This window comes from Triticum aestivum, chromosome 1B (assembly GCF_018294505.1).
Source record: "Triticum aestivum cultivar Chinese Spring chromosome 1B, IWGSC CS RefSeq v2.1, whole genome shotgun sequence".
In the NCBI taxonomy this organism is placed as follows: Eukaryota; Viridiplantae; Streptophyta; class Magnoliopsida; order Poales; family Poaceae; genus Triticum; species Triticum aestivum.
This window is the reverse complement of record NC_057795.1, coordinates 9,594,914-9,613,743: the sequence shown is the minus strand read 5'-3', so window position 1 is coordinate 9,613,743 and position 18,830 is coordinate 9,594,914. Positions and strand designations below refer to the sequence as shown.

General features: G+C 43.0%; 2 protein-coding genes and 1 pseudogene across 4 annotated transcripts; 1 reads left to right on the top strand and 2 right to left on the bottom strand.

The window, feature by feature from the left end:
• Window positions 1-326: 326 nt before the first annotated feature.
• LOC123084110 (probable glutathione S-transferase GSTF2) lies at window positions 327-1,366 on the top strand (annotated as a pseudogene).
• A 5,543-nt stretch (window positions 1,367-6,909) lies between these two features.
• LOC123103334 (protein PHOTOSYSTEM I ASSEMBLY 2, chloroplastic) lies at window positions 6,910-11,637 on the bottom strand. The gene is made up of 6 exons (XM_044524891.1): window positions 11,112-11,637; window positions 10,908-10,967; window positions 10,686-10,732; window positions 8,695-10,554; window positions 8,338-8,553; window positions 6,910-8,195 (listed from the first exon to the last, which is right to left on the bottom strand). Exons 1-4 carry the CDS (start codon window positions 11,247-11,249, stop codon window positions 10,467-10,469), a joined length of 333 nt encoding a protein of 110 aa, XP_044380826.1. The 5' UTR covers window positions 11,250-11,637; the 3' UTR covers window positions 6,910-8,195; window positions 8,338-8,553; window positions 8,695-10,466.
• LOC123103320 (tubulin-folding cofactor E) lies at window positions 11,447-16,982 on the bottom strand. Of its 3 annotated transcripts, none has more exons than XM_044524869.1 (15): window positions 16,599-16,978; window positions 15,885-16,055; window positions 15,270-15,316; window positions 14,569-14,715; window positions 14,397-14,471; window positions 14,016-14,125; window positions 13,807-13,934; window positions 13,615-13,676; window positions 13,407-13,514; window positions 13,292-13,326; window positions 12,886-12,954; window positions 12,366-12,457; window positions 12,211-12,287; window positions 11,978-12,055; window positions 11,447-11,796 (listed from the first exon to the last, which is right to left on the bottom strand). In XM_044524869.1, the coding sequence occupies exons 1-15, from the start codon at window positions 16,909-16,911 to the stop codon at window positions 11,698-11,700; spliced, it is 1,611 nt and encodes a 536-aa protein (XP_044380804.1). In that variant the 5' UTR covers window positions 16,912-16,978; the 3' UTR covers window positions 11,447-11,697. The 3 variants fall into 3 exon arrangements, with proteins under 3 accessions (XP_044380804.1, XP_044380795.1, XP_044380812.1); XM_044524860.1 differs by having other exon boundaries at window positions 11,601-11,799; window positions 16,599-16,982; XM_044524877.1 differs by lacking the exon at window positions 16,599-16,978 and adding an exon at window positions 16,183-16,515 and having other exon boundaries at window positions 11,601-11,799.
• Between the last annotated feature and the right edge of the window lie 1,848 nt (window positions 16,983-18,830).

Below are 18,830 nucleotides of genomic sequence, written 5' to 3'. Positions count from 1 at the left end.
GCCATTTCAGAACCGCATGTATACTAACCTTGTGAAGGCATCCATTTCAGAACCTCTACATGGCAGAACCACAGCATTTGCTAGATAAATGTGTATCCTTTGAAAAGTATATACTCCATATAAAACCCTCCTCGTGGAACATGGGCGCACATTTTGACAAAGTTTGCGGTTGTAAGCTTCCATCCTCTACTATATAAGTATGATAAGATGAAATACTATGCTATGCTATCAGTCAACCAGGTAGGCACATCAGTTGAGGTGAAGACAGAGACATATTTTGGCAATAAGAAGAGAGAAACCGGCCGGCCAGAAGAAGAGCAGCGGACATGGCGGCCGCCGTGAAGGTGTACGGGGTGGCCAAGTCTTGGAACATAGCCAGGGTGCACTTGATCCTGGAGGAGGCCAGCGTCGAGTACGAGGTCGTCGCCGTCGACTTCGCCGCCACCGAGCACAAGTGCCCCGCCCACCTTGCCAGGAACTTATGTACTCTAGACTCTCTGGCTCTTCTATGTATCCTGGCTACTTTGTCTTTTAGTGTCTAATCAACGTCTAGCTGAATCTCAGTCCGGTACCAGTCAGATTTCCATCCTTTAGTAGCATGTAAGACCAGTTAGTAACACAACGATCATCGGGATTGAAGCGGTTGACCGGATAAAAATTCTGAATGACGACATGCTGAAATATCAGCTAGCTGGAAGATAGCAAGGGTGTTTGTTTTTCTTCTAGCGTTGATGTTGCTGATTAGCTGCTAAGTGGTACATGTGTGTGTGCTTTTTCTCTTTTCACAGCCATTCGGTCAGGTATGGTGACTTCTGCCTCTGGGGTAAGAAACTTCACGAGCAAATTTTCTACTGAAATCAAACATGCTTCAACCCTTGCTTTCTCACCACATATATTGCAGAGTCACGTGCGATCACGAAATGTATGCCGCAAGTACAAACCGGAGCTTCTCGGGATCGGCAACCAGGAGCTGGAGGGATCAGCAATGGTGGACGTGTGAATGGAGGTGGAGGCTCACCATTACAGTCCTATAATGGATGCTATCCTCATGGAAATCAGGATCCGACCAATCTTTGGGCAAAGAGTAGACGAGAGCGCCGTGGAGGGCAACATCGAGAAGCTAAAGAAGGTGCTGGAGGTGTATGAGTCGAGGCAGTCGAGCTCCAGGTACCTGGCTGGTGATTTCATCAGCCTCGCGGACCTCAACCATGTGTCCACCATTTTGTGCCTAGGGATCACTCCGTACAGGTCAGTTCTCGACGCGTACCCACGTGTAAGGGCATGGTGGGATTGCCTGAGGGCCAGGCCGGCGGTGAGGAGGGTGTCTGACCTAATGAATACGTCCGTGAAGAATGATCTGAAATGATTTAGTTGGCCATATGTTAGCATCATTTTTTTTTTCATGTGAGTCTTGATGGCAAAGGGGGAGAATGAAGTCCTATTATGTTGCTCAGGATATGTCTTATGGGAGTTGGAAGTCCACTCTTTGATTTCCATCTTCTGATTTGTGATTACTTTTTTAGTAACTTATCGACTATGTGTGGTATTTGGCTTGCTACTCTACTTGTGATTTTTATGGTGTACTAGATGACCCGGTGCGCCAAATGGCGCAGAGACCCATTTGAAACCATGTTCATGTGGAGAAATATTTGCCTTTTTTTAGTAACTTTATGTTTGATCAAGGATAGAGACCATGTCAAACCCGAAGTGTTTTGAATGTGTATTTGGACAATGTGCCATTTGGCTCTATGTTACCCAAGTAAGGTGCAAGGTCCAAATTCAAGCATCAAGGGTAAAACCTTTTGTAACAGAAACGTTTGCATTTGTAGGGATAGCATTTCTGCCAAGTTATACATGACTTTCAAAGATCAGTAAACTGAATCCGAAATTTACAGGTTGTAGAGGAAAAAATTCTCGAAATGCCATTAGATAGGTACACAAACAATGAACATAGGAAAAAAATTAGTGCATGATCCCAACCTTCTTGCTAACAACCAGCACAACAACAACCACTCCTAAAAATTGGCATTGGATAACTGATATTTTTTGTGTAGATAAATCATTAATCTCCATAGGGGTAGGAGCTCCCTTATTTAATTGAGGGGTATGATTTTGACCGGATCATCACGCTTGTTTCTGCAACATCACACTTGTTTCTGTGAATAAAAACTCTTAGAGAATATAGACCCTCAAAAAGGAAAAAACACTCTTTGGGAATGGATGGTTGAGACCGCTCCGACATGTGTTTTCGTTCTGTCGCTTGTTGTTCGGGGAGAGTAAACTCTAGGTGGCTAGGGCAAACTCTCCCCTCGAAACTTCATTGGTGAGCCCGTGGATTCACCTTCCCTTTTCTACCGCTCCATCAACCGGTGGTGGGAATGGGAATCTCGGTGCCTTCGATCCGGTTAGTAGTTTAGGTCACGTTTTTTAGTCCTCGCAGGTGCGACACTCGAGCGGATGGTGGCGCTACTTCTTCGAGTTTGTCTTTCATGTCCCGATCCTACTCGAGTTCGTCCATTTGAACATAGCCGACGAAGCTCTGGCGTAGATTCCTGTCGTCTCCTTGGGGTGATGAGGTTAGGGTTTCTCGTCATGTGGTGGGATTTGGTGTCAGATGCTTCAGATATAGGCAAGGGTTCAACGATGATGACTACGGCTCCAGGTATTGAACAAGGGGCACATGTATGAAGATTTCTCGGCTATCATTAACCAGGTCAAGTCGGATCCCGTAGGGGAGCGGCGATAGCGGCGCGTCAGCAACAGTAGTGGCTATGTGATGGTCTTGGAATCGCAATGTAATTTTTATTATGTTTGATATGATTTGTATTTTCAATGAACATTGATAATAGATATGGATAATTTTTTAAAATAATAATTGAGTGCTAGTTTATGTGAATAAAACATATTCCCTTAGTCTCATAATGTAAGACGTTTTTTACAGACGTTTTTTAACACTGATGTAGTGTCAAAAAGTATTTTATATTATGAGACGGAGGGAGTACCTGAGAATAATAGATCCTTTAAAAAGAAAAGAAAAACTCCTTGGGAGTAGATTTTTTTTCTCCCCTTGGAATAGATGGCTGGCACCTACGAGCGCTCATATATGCATTTTCCCGGTGGGCCACAACGTATACCGGTGCAAGTGGCAGTGGGACACAACGTTCACGGGGGGCTGTGGGCCACAATGGTTCAGCGTGAGCAAGTGGTAGTCTCCCACCGGATAAGCCACCATGCCACGTGTGTCTGGTGTGTGTGGGTTTGGCTGTGCGCGTGTCCTCTCATGGGGGCATCCACTCAGTCCAGCTTTGGACAGAGGAGACTGGCGATTTGGATCCGCCGTAGTGTTGTTCTGGCCGTCTTGGGCGAGGAGGTTCCGGCCATCGGTGCTGCTTTCCCCGGCTGCTTCTTGGGCAGAGGAGGTTCCGACCGTCGGTGCTGCTTTTCCCGGCTGCTTCTTGGGCGGAGGAGGTTCCGGCCGTCGGCGCTGCTTTCCCCGGTTGCTTCTTGGGCGGAGGAGGGAGCTCGGTCCATCTGTTCACCCAGCCGCCTGGATCCATAGGGGACATGTCCACGATTCAACGCCCACCCGACGTTGTCACCAAGGTAATAAATAATCCATTCTAATCCATCCTGATTCTCCTGAAGAAGCATATTCGGTTGATTAGCATGGTCTTCTACAGCAGTATTATGCTCATGCAAATCACCACAGATAGCAGCAGCAAATTTAACTCGATCGAAAAGTACTTAGAAAAGGCAAGCTAACATACCATGTACAATAACCATCATGGACATCTGGATGTCCAGTATTACAGTGGAATGAGTTGATTTTGCACCTGTAAAACTGAAATTGATTTCTAACTTCCTCTCCTTCTTCAGCAGGGTGACCTGCATTGGTTTTAGACATCAATCTATATAGCCCCGGTCTTCCAATCTATGGTTGAGCTTTATCTTCTGCTGGTATGCAGCGACGTCAAGCAGAGTCATCATTGACAAATGGATCTGTTTAAGATTGTTTGATGTCAGGTATGGACTTCAATCATATAGTAAGAAGGCAATAGGAGAGACACATGAAACACAATTTTGCCCTAAAGCATATGCTAACAATGGGGTGTTACTGATAAGCAACCTTGATTTGGTATATGTGAGACAAGTTATCATATAGTTCTAAGCATGTTTCTATAAAATGTTGTAATTAGTCTAGGGTAATTTATAAAGATGATGGCCATAGAACATAAATACTCTCTCAGTACACTAATATAAGACATTTTTGCAGTTCAATTTAAACTGCAAAAACATCTTATGTTAGTGTAAAAAGGGAGTATGATATAGATGAAGTAAACACTGCATTTTCACACAGAAATAGTGATATTATGATTGAACATAGATTCAAAGGCGATAAATCATTACTACCGACCATACTTCATTGTGCGCCCATAATCCACAAAATCAGAAGCAAACGCATGCTCAATAGTCTTAATCATAATGATAGATTTAAGGGAAATGACGCACATGGGTAGCGTTGGAGGGGGCACCCATATTTCCTTGAGCATATATTCGACTTTGCGCTGAGCATCGGTAATAAGTCTTGCCCTTGATGCAATAATAGCCTTGGCAATATTCTAGTTGTATTCGTCCATATCATCCACCGGCACATCACTTTCGGTGGTATCATCTTCCTCTAGGTTGTCACTATTGCCAATTTCACTTAATACAATAGCAAAGAACACTTTGTTAGTTGCAAAATAAAAAAGTAGAAACATGTAAAGCGTGTAGAGGTGGTTGATGTAGCACGTATTAACAAAGTATATTAATAGAAAGGTACTGACAGGTGATTAATGTAGCGGTGTTAAGAAAATTCGCCACTTCTAGGCTCCACTTCGGAGCCGTCCGCACCAACTTTCCTAGAGCTATCTTGCCTGCGTCCCGTTTTGAACCTATGATTGCCAAGAGAACAGAATAAGTAAATCATTATGTTTCCTTGATCATAAACACTAAACAGTCTTTACTAAAGCATTAAGATTGTCACCGACCTTCTAAGAGGAGGCTCAAACTTTTTTGCCGATCCCTCTCATCTGCAAGAAACAATAGGTTGAACTAATCATGCAAAATATATAATTTTATCAACATTTGAAATAACATAGCACCAAATAGCATACTATCAGCGGTCTCCGATTCGAGACCAGCAAAATACATATGTATGCAAGGCAACATCGGTTTTCAAAGGGGAATGACTGGTTTAGCACCCCCATTCACATGTGTATTAATCAAGGCATCTGAATTACAACATTGCAGACAACATAATATGGCCACAAAATCCTGGAGGTTCGACCCGTGATGCACCACGAAATTCACCATCAATAAACCATTCTGGAGTTCGTGTAGCACTAATATTAGCATAAGGCGGTTTACGTACCAGTTTTAATGTAACACTTTTCTAGAATTTTGATTAACACGGCTACTAACTACCGGTGTCACTAATGCCCAAATAGATGAACATGTAAAATACATGGCATGGGCGACAGACCAAAATCAAAGGCTAGCAGATGTGCGCCACGACACTGATTAGTGATTACATGACTTTGATAGGTAATACCAAATCACATGAAAAATATAGTGTCCAATAGACCATATGCGGAGAGAGTTTCATGTTAAGAGAATGAAGAAAATGTTGCAGGTCAAGAAAACAAGTATAAGAGCTTATATATAGAACAGTTTAAACTGAGCAGATGCCCTGTCACATATTCTGTGGAATGAAATTATATGAAAGAATGTTGTAAGTCAAGAAAACAAGTAGAAGAACTTATATATAGAACGGTTTAAACTGAGGAGATGCCCTATCACATATTGTGTGGAATGAAATTATATGACCAATTTACCCTGTAATGGTTGTCATCTAACTCGGTAGGAAAGAGAGCCCAGCAGGCATGGTGTTTGGAGGGCCTATTTGTGCTATTTTTAAATATTGTTACCAACATTGAGACTGAATTAAGATGAAGCTAGCTACTATACAGATTGGGCATATAAGCCTAGTAGATGTGTTTTTAGGAGTGTAATGTGTTTACAACAATGTATCAATCTAGTTATCAGGGATGTAACCAACAACACAGTAACTTGATTAAAGGCCTAAGCAATAGAGTGCAACGATACACATATTTTCGGCAAATGGCACTGCATCGGCAATGAATTGGCATACATCACAACATAGATTAATGCTGGTCGTATGAAAAAATACCAACATAGATTAATACTGGCACACATCAGTAATCAAGTCCTAATTACAGTTGCAAAATAGCCAAAACCAGCTAGTTTCTCAATGTTGCAACCATTCTGCACCAGCAGTACTTACTTGCTACCATACACGCTGCAGCGACTCAAGCATTGAGAACTTTTGATAGAGGCTATATTTTTAAACCATTTGTTCACGTACTAACATTTTGATCCGAGAGGCATATTTTTTAAAATTTTGGGATACACCCTGTATGATAAGAACAATAGACAAATGAATCAAAAAGGCTAGATTTACCCAAGAGTACCAACCTTTCTTTAGCATGTTTCAGAAGAATAACATCGCCAGATTAAGTGAAGCAATCTTTCGCTTGAGTTGCTTGTCCTTGGTCGTTTCCAGAATCCTGGCACAAAATAAGCTTGAAGGAGAGCAAGCATGAGAAGAAAATAATAATGTAAACAGAACACGACGCACAGAACACACAGGTAGAGCGAGTAAAATGGTGTATATGAAATGAGCAAAACAATAGAAAGTCAGAGAAGGAAGGCAGAACCTTGGCAGGAAGAAAGGCAGCACACGAGGCGGCGGGCCGGCAGAACAGCAACAAGAACCGCAGACCCACTATTCTAACTTACAACATTGGGTCCGACGGGGGATGGGGATGAACTTGCAACACACTTCCACACAAGTAAGTTTCTTACAGATGCATTTCTTTATAATAAAACTGGTTGCTTGACAGTATACACATTTACAGAAATATGAACTTCTTTTCACCTAGATGGATGGATCTTCCCATAGATTTCATACACCCTGTATGACTTCTTTGTTAAGGGGTGGGTAATCAAACCCGACACTTATTTTTGATAGTTTTTCTCCAATCTCCTGAAGATAGGAGAGCAGCACACTGTAAATAAACAAACTTCATAATCTCAATAATACTTTATACTTGACAAAGTCAGGATTGTAGTAGCCTTGCCATGGCATCAGCCACAATATATTTCTCAGTTATCACAAGAACACTGTATAATGCTGACATGCTAGTGGAGAGCATAGTGAACACAATAGTGCTGAAGAAACTTGTCTGTGATCTTCTCTAGATATGGTTATAACATCACCTTGTATGAATACATCATGGCATAATTGAAGGCATTGGACAATATTCTACATGAACTGGGTGGTCTATTTAATGTTCTTAATGGATCCATGTACAAAGATAAGAATTTGACAGTATGAAAAGTAGAAGAACACATGTGTAGTTATTCACAGAAACAAAGAAGTAACTATAATCCAAATAATGCTTCAGCAACAAAACATACTTGCTCTTAACTGGACAGCAGCCGTTGCTGGCAAAGTGTTGTTGTCCATCTGAAGAGTAGGCGCCAGAGAGACAGGAGTGGGGCCTGATTTTGGCTGTCATCCGGGTCGGGTTCCGCCTCTCTTAGCTTATTTCTTAGTTATCAGAAGAACACTGTATAAAGTTAGTATTCTTTCTCTGAAGAAATCAAGCGTAATAACAAGCAGAGATTATATATTCCTAAGCTATCAGAAGAACAATGATTTGTGGGAAATCGAAGGAGCGATACATAGAAAGGACGGGATAGAGACCAAACTTTGTATACTTCATTTGGCTGAATCATCTACAGTTGAAAGTATATCCGTGTATGATGGTGGAAAAGTAGCAAAACACATGACGGTGGAACAACAACAAAACACAATATTGCAGCAGAGCTTAAAGCAGGTGCAAGGTCTGAACAAGGTTGATTATAGTCTAGTTCTGAGTGTTAACTGTAATGCTGCCTCAGCTATAACAAGTTGTTCATGTTGCAATATATTGGTGTTTATGCCCAGCCCAAATGTAACTTACATACTGAACAAAATAGGACGTACGAACCTGATTATCAGGTAAAATAGCATATTTTGAGTAGTCGGATTCCCCTTGGGCAAGCTCTTTAGCCCCATCATACATTAACTGCGCAAATTAAGCTCATTACTCGGGAAAAAACACTTGCAAAACACTCCCAAAAGAACAATATAAAGCTGCCTACATGATCCTCACTAAGTAATAAGAGGAAAAACTATATTAAAACACGCTCGTTGCAGTATTGGCATACTTTGATTGTCTGGTACACGATGACATGGTTGACTGTCATATAGCCCTTGTGTTCCGCCACGTCAAAGCCGGTCCAGAAAAGAAGATTTATCTGGAGATAGATGTTCAGAAAAATGTAAGGTGTACTATTTGTCACTGGGATTGTAACTTTCCAGGGAAGAATACAATGGAATTCTTGCCTGCATAGATATCATGGACTTTCCTGATTCTCCAGCCCCTTAAAAAGAAAACATCACATATTAGGAACCAGCATTTCCTGATTTTGAAACAGGGTAAAGAAGACGGCTATCGGGAATTGGTCCAACTAATATTTTGAAGAGGAGGGGAGAGGGGGAAGGGGAGGGATGCGGTGCCATACCACCGTCGACCGGCGTCGTTTGTACAGCCACACCGCCAGTAAGGTTGAGGGCGAGGGTGCTGCCAGCATGGACCTCGTCAAGCTCCTGGCATCCAGTCACCGCTATCGCTCCCATGCTCCCTGCCGCCTCCATGTTTCTCCCAGAGCTCGGTGGTAGGCAGAGGGGCCGCCGCCACCCCTCTCCCTGGGCGCCACCTCCTCCCCCATCAGGTGGATGCTCCTCGTTTCTTCCACTCCCAGGACGCCAGATCCCCTTCCACTCCCGAGACGCCAGATCCGCGGGCTCGCCGCTGTTTAGCCGGAGAAGAACAAGATGGAGTAGATGCTGGCCAGGAGGTCGCTCGGCTTGGCCCGGGCGAGAGCACATGAGGAGAAAAGGGAAAGCGGGGGGGGAGGTGGCGCAGTGGAGACCAGTGGAGGAGGGGAGCTTGGCTCGAGAAGTGGAGGGATTGGCTGTTTGGAGACGAATGAGATTGGGGGCTAGGTTTTCACCGCGCCCTACGATCCAGCCCCACGCCTCTCGCTTTCTCACCCAGGACGCACACGGGGCGCACCAATACACTGGGCCCGTAGGCATTTGAGGCCCACCCGTCATGGACAAGGAAGCAAAACAAATGAGTCACAGAGGACTAACGGCCACGACTTTGACAGCAGCGTAAAAATCCCTGTTGCTGTGAAATCATGCGGCCACAACGCACGCGCGTCGTGAATGCCCCTGGAATGGCGCGTACTCTACCAGGCTTTATATGTTAGATGGGACTGATATTCTTATTTTTGTTGATCAGGGATCCAAATATATATATGTTTCGTTTTCGCATCCGGGGCAAGAAACTTGAGCGACCATCTTTTGCAAATACATATTTCTGTATGACTAATATTTTGCGATTCCATTGGCTGAACTAGACATATCAATAATTTAGTGTGGACTAGCAAAAAGGCCCGTGCGTTGCAACGGGGGAGAAAAAAAACCACTTATATCTCTAGCTGGGTCAGTTGGACAAACCGTGCATGGCCGGTTGGTGGGTTATGAGATCTAACCCTGCCATCGGCAAATTTAATTTTTGCTATCTCTCCGTACGTGGGCCACAGTGCGCCGTCAGGTGGGCTTCCTCTGTTGGGCCAAAACGGGTGGCAAGTAACGAAACCAAATAGCCTACGTGAAATTAATTGAATTGGACCAAACGAAACGGGACGAAACCAAGAATATCACCTCCCTTTAATTTAGTGTGGATACATAAACTTGTTACCACTTGATGGATTTATCCATCATATGTCTCAGATGAACTTAATGGGCAAAATTTTATATTGAAACTGAACATGTTATGGAAAGCCCACCAGGCAGCCAAACCTGAGGCGGCACATTGGTGCTCTGTAGCTAAGTGCGCAAAGGGGCCACATGCAGCCTCACAGAGTGCCACCCATCGCCCTGGAGAGGCACTTAGTTTTTTTAAATAATACTTACGACAAACTGAATATATTCAAAAAATAAAAAAATACTTACAGCATACAGATTCAAAAGCATCCAAGCAAGTCAATACGCGCAGAAACCAGTTTGATTTCCTCACAACATTCTGCTTGGCATTATACTGCCGGTTCTCAAACCGATTATGTGTACCACCATATTCGGTTTTCGACATTTTATTTGGCGATTCTGGTTGATACTTACTTCTAGATAGTAGTCAGAATTCGAGCAAAGTTGAGCATGATAAATATGACATTGGAGAGTGCATCTGCCTGCAGCTGCCATGGATGGATGGATGCTTATGCTTCTTCTATCTTTCTCCTCTCTGCTCCGGCGTGAGGCCTCCCTTGCCGCAGGTGGGGCACTTCCTCATCCCAAACCCCTGGCAGTCGAAGCACCTGAAGCATATCCCATAATACCAGCAGTTTAGTCACAAACCAATCACTGGAGTAATAACTGATACTTCGACTACACGTAGTACTGTACATGAATATTATGACTTGTAATTTCTCATGATTGACAAACATACTTCCATCTCTCGAAGATGTTGCCGTTCTTCTTGTTCCTGCCAGTCCCCTGCATCAAGCATTAGACAGTTAGCTCCCCTCATCAGTATTAAGAAAATATGATTGCAGATTATAACAAATGGCCTTCAGAAGATAACTATCAAAAAAAATCATTTGCAGATAGTAATAAATGGCCTTCAGAAGATAAGATATGTATGGCAGCAGCAGGCAGAGACTGGTCTTGCCTTGCAGCCTTCGCATTCCACTGCACCCTTCCCCCTGCATGTCTTGCAGCCTGAAGCCACCTGCACAGCACAAGCAGCATCTTCTTCAGTACAACACTGGCAAGAATGGCTTCTATGCAGCAGGGCAGCAACGATAGCCATGGCTAGAACCAGCCGGTGCCAAGAAGATGAAGAAACTGGAATTCTGTGAGGAGATACTCATACCAGTTTCGCCCCGGACTTGGACGCCATGGCCGGAAGCATCCTGGTCTTGGGCGTCGCTCGCTGCCGACACGAGAAGCAGCTGTGGCTCGTGGCGGCGGATGCCCTCAGGGAGACCAAGCTAGCACTAGCAGGCTCCATGGCTGCTGCTGCTGCTGCTGCTTGCTCAGAAGCCTTCCAAGTTTACAGCCCTATGCAGGGTAATGCACAAGGCAAACCATCCTCAAGCCTCTGAAGAAGAGAGACAAAGGACAGCGACTGGGAAACTTTGGAGACACAGAAACAAAGAAATATGAGTTCTAGCATTATTTGTGGTGTGAGGCTTTGTGGCCATATGATGAGGATAAGGATAAAGCTGATTTTCTCTCTGCCCCCACAAAGGGCTATGAAAACAGCATCTCTGTTCTCAGCAGCACAGCTATAAAATAAAGCATCTCGCGTGTCTAAACAAATATAAAATCACACCAAGAAGACCACATTTTCTCTAACAAATGAACAGAAAAAAGGAGACTGGCTCTTTTAAAGTAATCATAGTGCGGTATACATGCACACAAATACATATATTCTTTCTACTGTTCCCAGCAGAGGACTAGCTTTCTTCATCGACGATAATGGTTGCTCCTGTGCCTATCCCAAGTTCCACGAGCGAAGCCGTCTCTTCTTCGAGTAGTTGCGGTAGTGGGCATCCCTGCTAAAACACAAACATAGCATCAATAATAATCTATTTCGAATATTGGCATGTTCACAAGCAGATTCTTTCAAAGACAACAAAGCAGTACTTTTTCTAATCGGACTTTTGTGCATGAACAATAGAACTCCAGAAGTTCAACTGTGGGGGAGATAATGGAGAGACACAATATATGCCGTACCTCTTCTTCAAGAAACAATCTCAGTTTGATGTCCTTCAGTTTAAAGAAACTCTCGCACAAAGATTTCAGCTTTCCAACCTACACACACACAAAAAAAAAAAAAACTTTGACAGTTAAAACACTGAATAGGACAAAGCAGATCGGATGAACGATCTGTCATGACTGTAAGTAGTACAAATAAGTGCCAGAGGGAGACAAAAAATAAGGATAGACAAGTGGTATGAAGCACTTACAGTAGTTGCAGGAGGCAGTTTCTTTGTCAATGGCTGCTTCTCACCCATGGATGGCCCCACACATTTCAAGGTGATACCTGCATGCAGGATAGAAAAGTTCCAGCTCATTCATGTAGCCATATTATTGTCCAATTTATCTAGTTCAAGATAATTACTTATAAGCCCAGAGGCCATCTTTTGTGGGCCTGACATCCTTGAAGTTGGCTTCTCATCCTCAATGCCATGAAAGGCCTTCAGTTCAGCAAACCTGCATTTAGAATTATGTGCTGCCTAAGTATACTCAATTAATTAATTAATTAATGTTGATAAAAAAATCAGGCATCTTTCAGAAGTAAACAAATTGTCAAACAATGCCAGAAAACACAAATACATGTCAGTAATGAGCTAACCATATAGTCCTAATTGACTAACAAGCAAAACATAACCTTTTTCAGTCACTGAATGTTACAAAAGTATTCTTCTAATTAGAGAGGATAAAACCATACAAGGAGTCTTCTAGTTAGAGAGGTCACTGCATTAGGATGACATCGCAACATCATCCTTCTCAGATGAACATGGGAACACCATTTGAGCAATTGGATTTTCTATTTTCTTTAAAAAAAATGCTCAAATCAATGGATTATCTCCTTGATGGATCCTTAGTGCTAAAATGGAGTGGAATTTTGACAAACTTACCTAGGGTGTAGCTGTTTGAGCACTTCTGGATCATTTGATTCTGCTTTTCCCATAACAAGGCGAATGTATCTATAATGTTACATCACAAGTATCAGAATTATGAAGATAAGCAAACCATATTTATTTAAAGATGTGTGAAATTAAAGAGGCTATCTCAGAACACTAGAAGAAAATTAAGGGTACACGGAGAAAAACACAAATATGGCCCCGCCAACCAACTTGAGATGACTAGCCAGCCATACACGATCTGTATGTCGTAAAACAGGTACCCCCCCCCCCCCCCCGGCGATCCATATTAATTGTCGCTGATTTAGTAAATCAGCGACAATTACTATGGATCGGAGGGAGTAATAATTGACAGGGACAATAGTTTTTCCTACAAGAAGGGCAAAAGGGATTAACTGACCGTATTTCTGCTTCCCTCCGTTCACGTGCACTTACCTAGACAAAGAATGACATATTAAGGATGCATTGTATTGCTACATATATGCTGAAGACACACCCAGAGAAACAGCAATTACCTCACTGCCATTTAGTATCTTAACATTTCCTAGTCGAGCAACAAGCACAAATCGAGGAGCACCTCCCTTGGCAGGATCAGCTATAGGATTATCAGAAATCCTGACGTCCTTCCAGAAAAACAGATTTCAGTGTAGCCGTGTCGATCTATAATTATGCAGCAATACCAAAGTGAAAAATAGAAGGATAATTCCTTGGAAACTAGCTCACCATTAAACTTGGGAAGAGGTTAAGTGAATCCACAGAAGGAAAGTCTTCTATTTCATTAGATCCTGAGGCATTTAAATGTCACCATTAGCACAACATGCCTGTTTCTAGTTGAACAGCACAGAAGGCAGTACAGGGTATTGTCTTAGTTTTGAGAAGTACGAGAATACAGCGAAAGGCAAGCACGAAAAATACCTAATAAAAGGACTTGTAATTTTTCGAAGGCCGGAACAGCTACATCACCAAGAGGCCCTGATGATGGAAGATTAGACGGGTATCTTACATGCTTTATCTTGTTCTTGTTCAAATGGAGCTGTTCCAAGCTGCAAGTCACAAGATCCAAATGAAAGAAATCCTGAAGCAACACTAACTTAAGTACAAATGTTAAATTTTTATATTTATACCTTCTTAAATAAGAAAGTTTTACCATTTCATCCCATGAAACAATGTGATTGTCTTCCAAATTTAAGAGCCGCAGTGTATCGAAACCTTGCACAAATTTTCCAACTGGGCTCTGGAGAAGATGGTAAAATACAGTTAGTCCTCAAAAAAAAAATTAATGCACACTTTGCTGAAGGAATAAAAGTATGAACTACAAACTTTGGGAATGGTTATCCATTTAAAATGCAGCACATTGGCAATGAACTGGCAGAAAGCTTCCAAAAACATTTATTAGTAATTGAGGTGTTTTGCTCTTTTCTTTGGATACAGATGAGATGAAGAACAAGAAAATAGCAATTTTATGTAAAGCACATAAGAACAGAAGTACGAGGAGAAATGCTAACCGTGATTATGTTCAGCTTGTTCCATATTAGGTGGAGGTCAGTGAGACATGCAAATGGAACTTTAAGCTTTTCAATCTGTTCCACATAAGTTGGCATCAAACTTCTAGCGTGATTGATAATTTGATATCGACTGATAATATTTCAAGTAGTCCGCATGCAGCATAGCACATACCAGTTCCCAGGTTACACCACAGTTGTTGAGAACCAAAACACGAATATTCTTCAGCAATGGACTTTCTACAAAGTCATTCTCCATGGTATTGTTTGTCAGATCGAGAACTTCCAGAGATGGCAGGGCTTGACAAAGAGAGAATATATCCTGAGAAAATCCAAACTGTTTAGGCACATTCCAGAAGAACCATAGCACTAACATTAGCGGCAAGAAACCATTGATACCAGAAAGTGACATGTTGAGACAGCAAACAAGTTATAAAACATGTACTGTCAACTCAGAAAAAGTATTAAAGGTGTTCTGAACTGATGTAATAACATATTTGGTGATGACGATATGGGTTAACAATGGACAGGACAGCATTAACACATGGACATGCCAGGAAATACTTGCTCATAAGTGACAGCAGTACTAACACTAATATGTTATCACAGGAATTAGTAACAGCGCCAAGCTTATTAGTGATGAAATATAGCAGCAGCACATACCAGTTACTCATCTCTCGCAGTCTTGATGACATAAGCATGGTCAAATTTTAAAATAAAAATCAAATGGAATCAGAAGACAAAAAGGTATAGCATTTTGTCTGTTCCAATTTTACTCAGTTGCATATCTTATGTCCATACTAGTTAAGAATTGCAAAAAGTCGTAGAGTTCAAATCAAATCTGTGAAAGTACGCTTGCAAAACAGGGGTACATACTTGCCACTGAGAAATGAGATTCCCCGTTAAATCAAGTTGCCTGAGATCTGAAACAAGGAAAACAATTAGCCAGGACACTCATGAAAATGGGATGCTGATTATAGACTTTGTATGCATACTTGACTGGCTTTAAGTCTCGAACAGATTATTACTACCTCCGTCCCATAATATAAGAGCGTTTGTGACACTACACTAATGTAAAAATAGCTCTTATATTATGGGACAGAGGGAGTAGTAAAAATTGTTGGTTCTCATGCTATAGTACCTTACATCATTTAGAAAATTCAGACCAATTCCAAACAGAGGTAAGGTAGATTCTAAGAGCCAGTATAAGGGTTTCAGTTGAAAGTGACGACAGTAATGGGCCGCCCCATTTATTTTTACATTTTGTCAATAAAAATTATAAATCCGTTCCATTATCTCCCATGACGAAAGCACTTAGAGTGCAGTAGCTATGGAGCCTTGATGAACAGTCAAAACAAAACATTGTTGATCGTCCTACCTCGATAGAAACAGAACAGTCAAAAGAAAGCATTCAGGAAGCTCGGCGTGCATCACCAGGAGCAAGTCAAATAGATAATAAGATAAATCAAGGATTGCAAAATTAGTTCTTACTTGGAACCAAACCCTGTAGTTCCTCCGGCGATCCGGTGGAGCTTACTCCCATGAAGGAAACAGACGCGCACGACAACTCGTCAAAGTTCTTCAGCTTGTCCCGGACCTTGTTCGTCCCGACCAGCTCCACCGACACGCGCTTCTGGCTCGTCGAGAACACGTACATTTCATCTGAACACAACATAGCATGCGTAAGGAGGTCACATTGCCAATTTACAAGATCCAGACACAACCAGAAACAGATTCATGTCCACTTGATAATTACTCAGGAACAATAATAAACTGGTTGGGATCTTACGCCGACTCGCCAGCAAAGACAGGATTCTCAACATGATCGATGCTCAACTGATTGTCTTGGAAACAAGATCCTGCGGTGTAAAAATCCTATTTTGGGGCCTCTTTGATTCGTAGGATTTTGAAAATGTAGGAATAGGAAAAGTATAGGATTGGGGTGGCATGTCAACTTGAATCCTATAGGATTAGCAAGGAGTGTTTGATGTTACATGGAAAACAAAGGAAATGTAAAAAAAGGTTGGAGTGGATGTTAGGTTTCCCATGAAATGTAGTACAAAAGATTCCATAGGATAAATTCCTATGGGATCCAATCCTATGAATCAAAGGGCCAACATAGGAAAAATTCCTAAGGATTTCAATCCTCTAGAAATCCTATTGAATTCCTTTGAATCAAAGGAGCCCTTGAAGGTACGGACGCACCTTGTTCCTCCTTGGTGAAGTCGTCGACGCGGTAGCGGAGGCGGAGGGCGTCGGGGAGCGGGATCCCGGCGCTGAGGGACGAGGGGCGCGCGAAGGAGGCGGAGCGGTCGCCCGCGGCAGCGAAGTAGCGGCGGCCGGCGAGGGAGCCGTCGTGGCGGCCGCCGGCGCCGCCGTCCCAGTCGACGCCCACCCAGTCGCCGGCGTGGCCGTCGACGGGGCCCAGGTAGCGCACGGTCCCGGAGCGGCGCGGGTCGCCCGACGCGTGCACGCGCTGGCCCAGCCGGAACCCGCCGGCGGCGCCGGCGGCGGCCATGCGGGCGTGATGCGGAGGGAGTGGAACTGGATCGGAGGGAGGAGAGAGCGATGTGCCGCTGACCAGGGTGGACCCACCAACGACTCGTTTGAGTAGTACTCCCTCCTTCCCAACATCATACTCCGTCCCTCCGTCCGGAGCTACTTGTCGATATCGAGCCCACCACACCATTTCTCCAGGCGAGCCTTCCAAGCCCGTAGAGAACTCAATCTATGGCGAGCTACATCGACGGCGGAGGTGCTAGGGACGAGGGGGCGTCGACGTGGCTTCAACAAAGCGCTCGTTTTAGCATCGGTTGGTCTGAGTAGATCGTGCATGCGTCCCTCTCTGTGATCTTTACAATGGCTCAAGTAACGAACGACCTACGCTAATTTTCGTGCTAGAACCTAATACGCCTATGATATTGGGAAGGAGGGAGTACTATTTGAGGCCAGAGGGGAGACCGGTCAGGGGGTGGCGCGGGAGGGCGTGTGTGGAGCCCCGGGTAGGAGAGTAGGGGAGGTGGACGAGCCGGTCCGATGGATGGACACCGGAGCAGGGGCGGACGGCGCCGAGCCGAGACGGTGCACCGGAGCAGGGGCGGACGGCACCGGGGGCAGAGATGGTGGATGCTGGAGTTGAGGCATCAGGAAGCCGAGCCACGCGATCGTGGGCAGCACAGAATAGGTGGGAGCCAGGGGAAGGAGGCGGCGGCACAAGCTACTTCGTGGGGAACGTCTCTTGAAGAGAAGATAGGGACATGTTTACAGGGGTAGTTTTGGGATAGCCAAACAACTGACAAGGTCCTGACGGTTTGACTCACGGAATTTATTTGACACGTAATAGCAATACTATGTTGGCAAGTTGGTTTTTAATACTTGTATTTGGCATGTTTGATTTTCACCGGTGGCATTTTGGCTATTCTCTTGTACCATTTCCCTGCTAATGCAATTACGCAAATGATAAAAAAGAAATGTTGTAACTACTATTCAAAATCATAAGGCAAAAAAGTATTTTAAAATACAAATATAATAAGCCAGACAACGTATATACTGTGATGAAAGAGTAATTGCTGGTAAAATCTTGATTTATTAATAAATTTGCAAAATGTGCATTTTGCAGCAGAAGGCGCAAATTGGTCACAAGATGTGTGTTGGTCCCATCAATAAACCCTCTAAAACTCAAAAGGTTGCGGCGTTTAAACTTGTTGTAATTCATTTGTAATAGTACATCAAAAAATATAATATCTACCAAAAGCACTAGCCTATTAAAAACATTTCACACCATGCCTATTAAAAACGCTTCACACTATATAAAAGAGTGTGGTTGCGAGTTAATAATTGGTTACACATAAACAAAAATGGTTAACAACACTTACGAAAACCACATCACAGTATACAATTAGAACATATTAGCTTTGTGCTCTCAAGAAATGTCAAGGACAACTTTTACATAACAAGGAAAATGCTTTACTGCTCTTTGTTAGCCTCTATATATGCCAACCTATCTCATGTCTCATCTATTATGATTCATATGTAAAAGTACCTTCGTCTAAGGTGTCACTTTTGTTTTCAATATTCAACGTACCATAAACATGCTATCTTCGATTGGTAATGGCTTAACTACCCAAGCATAGTACGCAATCTAATTTCCACTTCCACCCCTCATTTGCCCCTGACTCACGCTTCTTGTGTTACCATAGAAGTTATTGCAGTAGACATCGACACCTTCTTCAAGATGTTGCCTTTGACCATTACCTTTTATCATGCAATATTATACAAGTGTTATAATATTGTGACTTGAAAGATAATTCTCAAATAAGTCCACAAGTAAGATTCTCAATTATCCAATCAAAATATCACTATCAATCATAATTGTAGGGTTTCGACGTGGAGTTCATAGTAACTCATCCCGCCCGTGAATCTTGATTCATTTGTCTT

What these genes read in the sequence shown, in the direction of transcription:
- LOC123103334 (XM_044524891.1), bottom strand. Translation starts at nt 11,249, where the DNA reads ATGGAGCCTGCTAGTGCTAGCTTGGTCTCCCTGAGGGCATCCGCCGCC. An exon ending in CCAAGTCCGGGGCGAAACTG is followed by an intron (nt 10,968 to 11,111) that starts GTATGAGTATCT and finishes TGTGCTGTGCAG; the next exon opens with GTGGCTTCAGGCTGCAAGAC. An exon ending in AACATCTTCGAGAGATGGAA is followed by an intron (nt 10,555 to 10,685) that starts GTATGTTTGTCA and finishes GATATGCTTCAG; the next exon opens with GTGCTTCGACTGCCAGGGGT.
- LOC123103320 (XM_044524860.1), bottom strand. Translation starts at nt 16,911, where the DNA reads ATGGCCGCCGCCGGCGCCGCCGGCGGGTTCCGGCTGGGCCAGCGCGTG. An exon ending in ACCTCTTCCCAAGTTTAATG is followed by an intron (nt 13,515 to 13,614) that starts GTGAGCTAGTTT and finishes TTTTTCTGGAAG; the next exon opens with GACGTCAGGATTTCTGATAA. An exon ending in GATGGCCTCTGGGCTTATAA is followed by an intron (nt 12,288 to 12,365) that starts GTAATTATCTTG and finishes TCCTGCATGCAG; the next exon opens with GTATCACCTTGAAATGTGTG.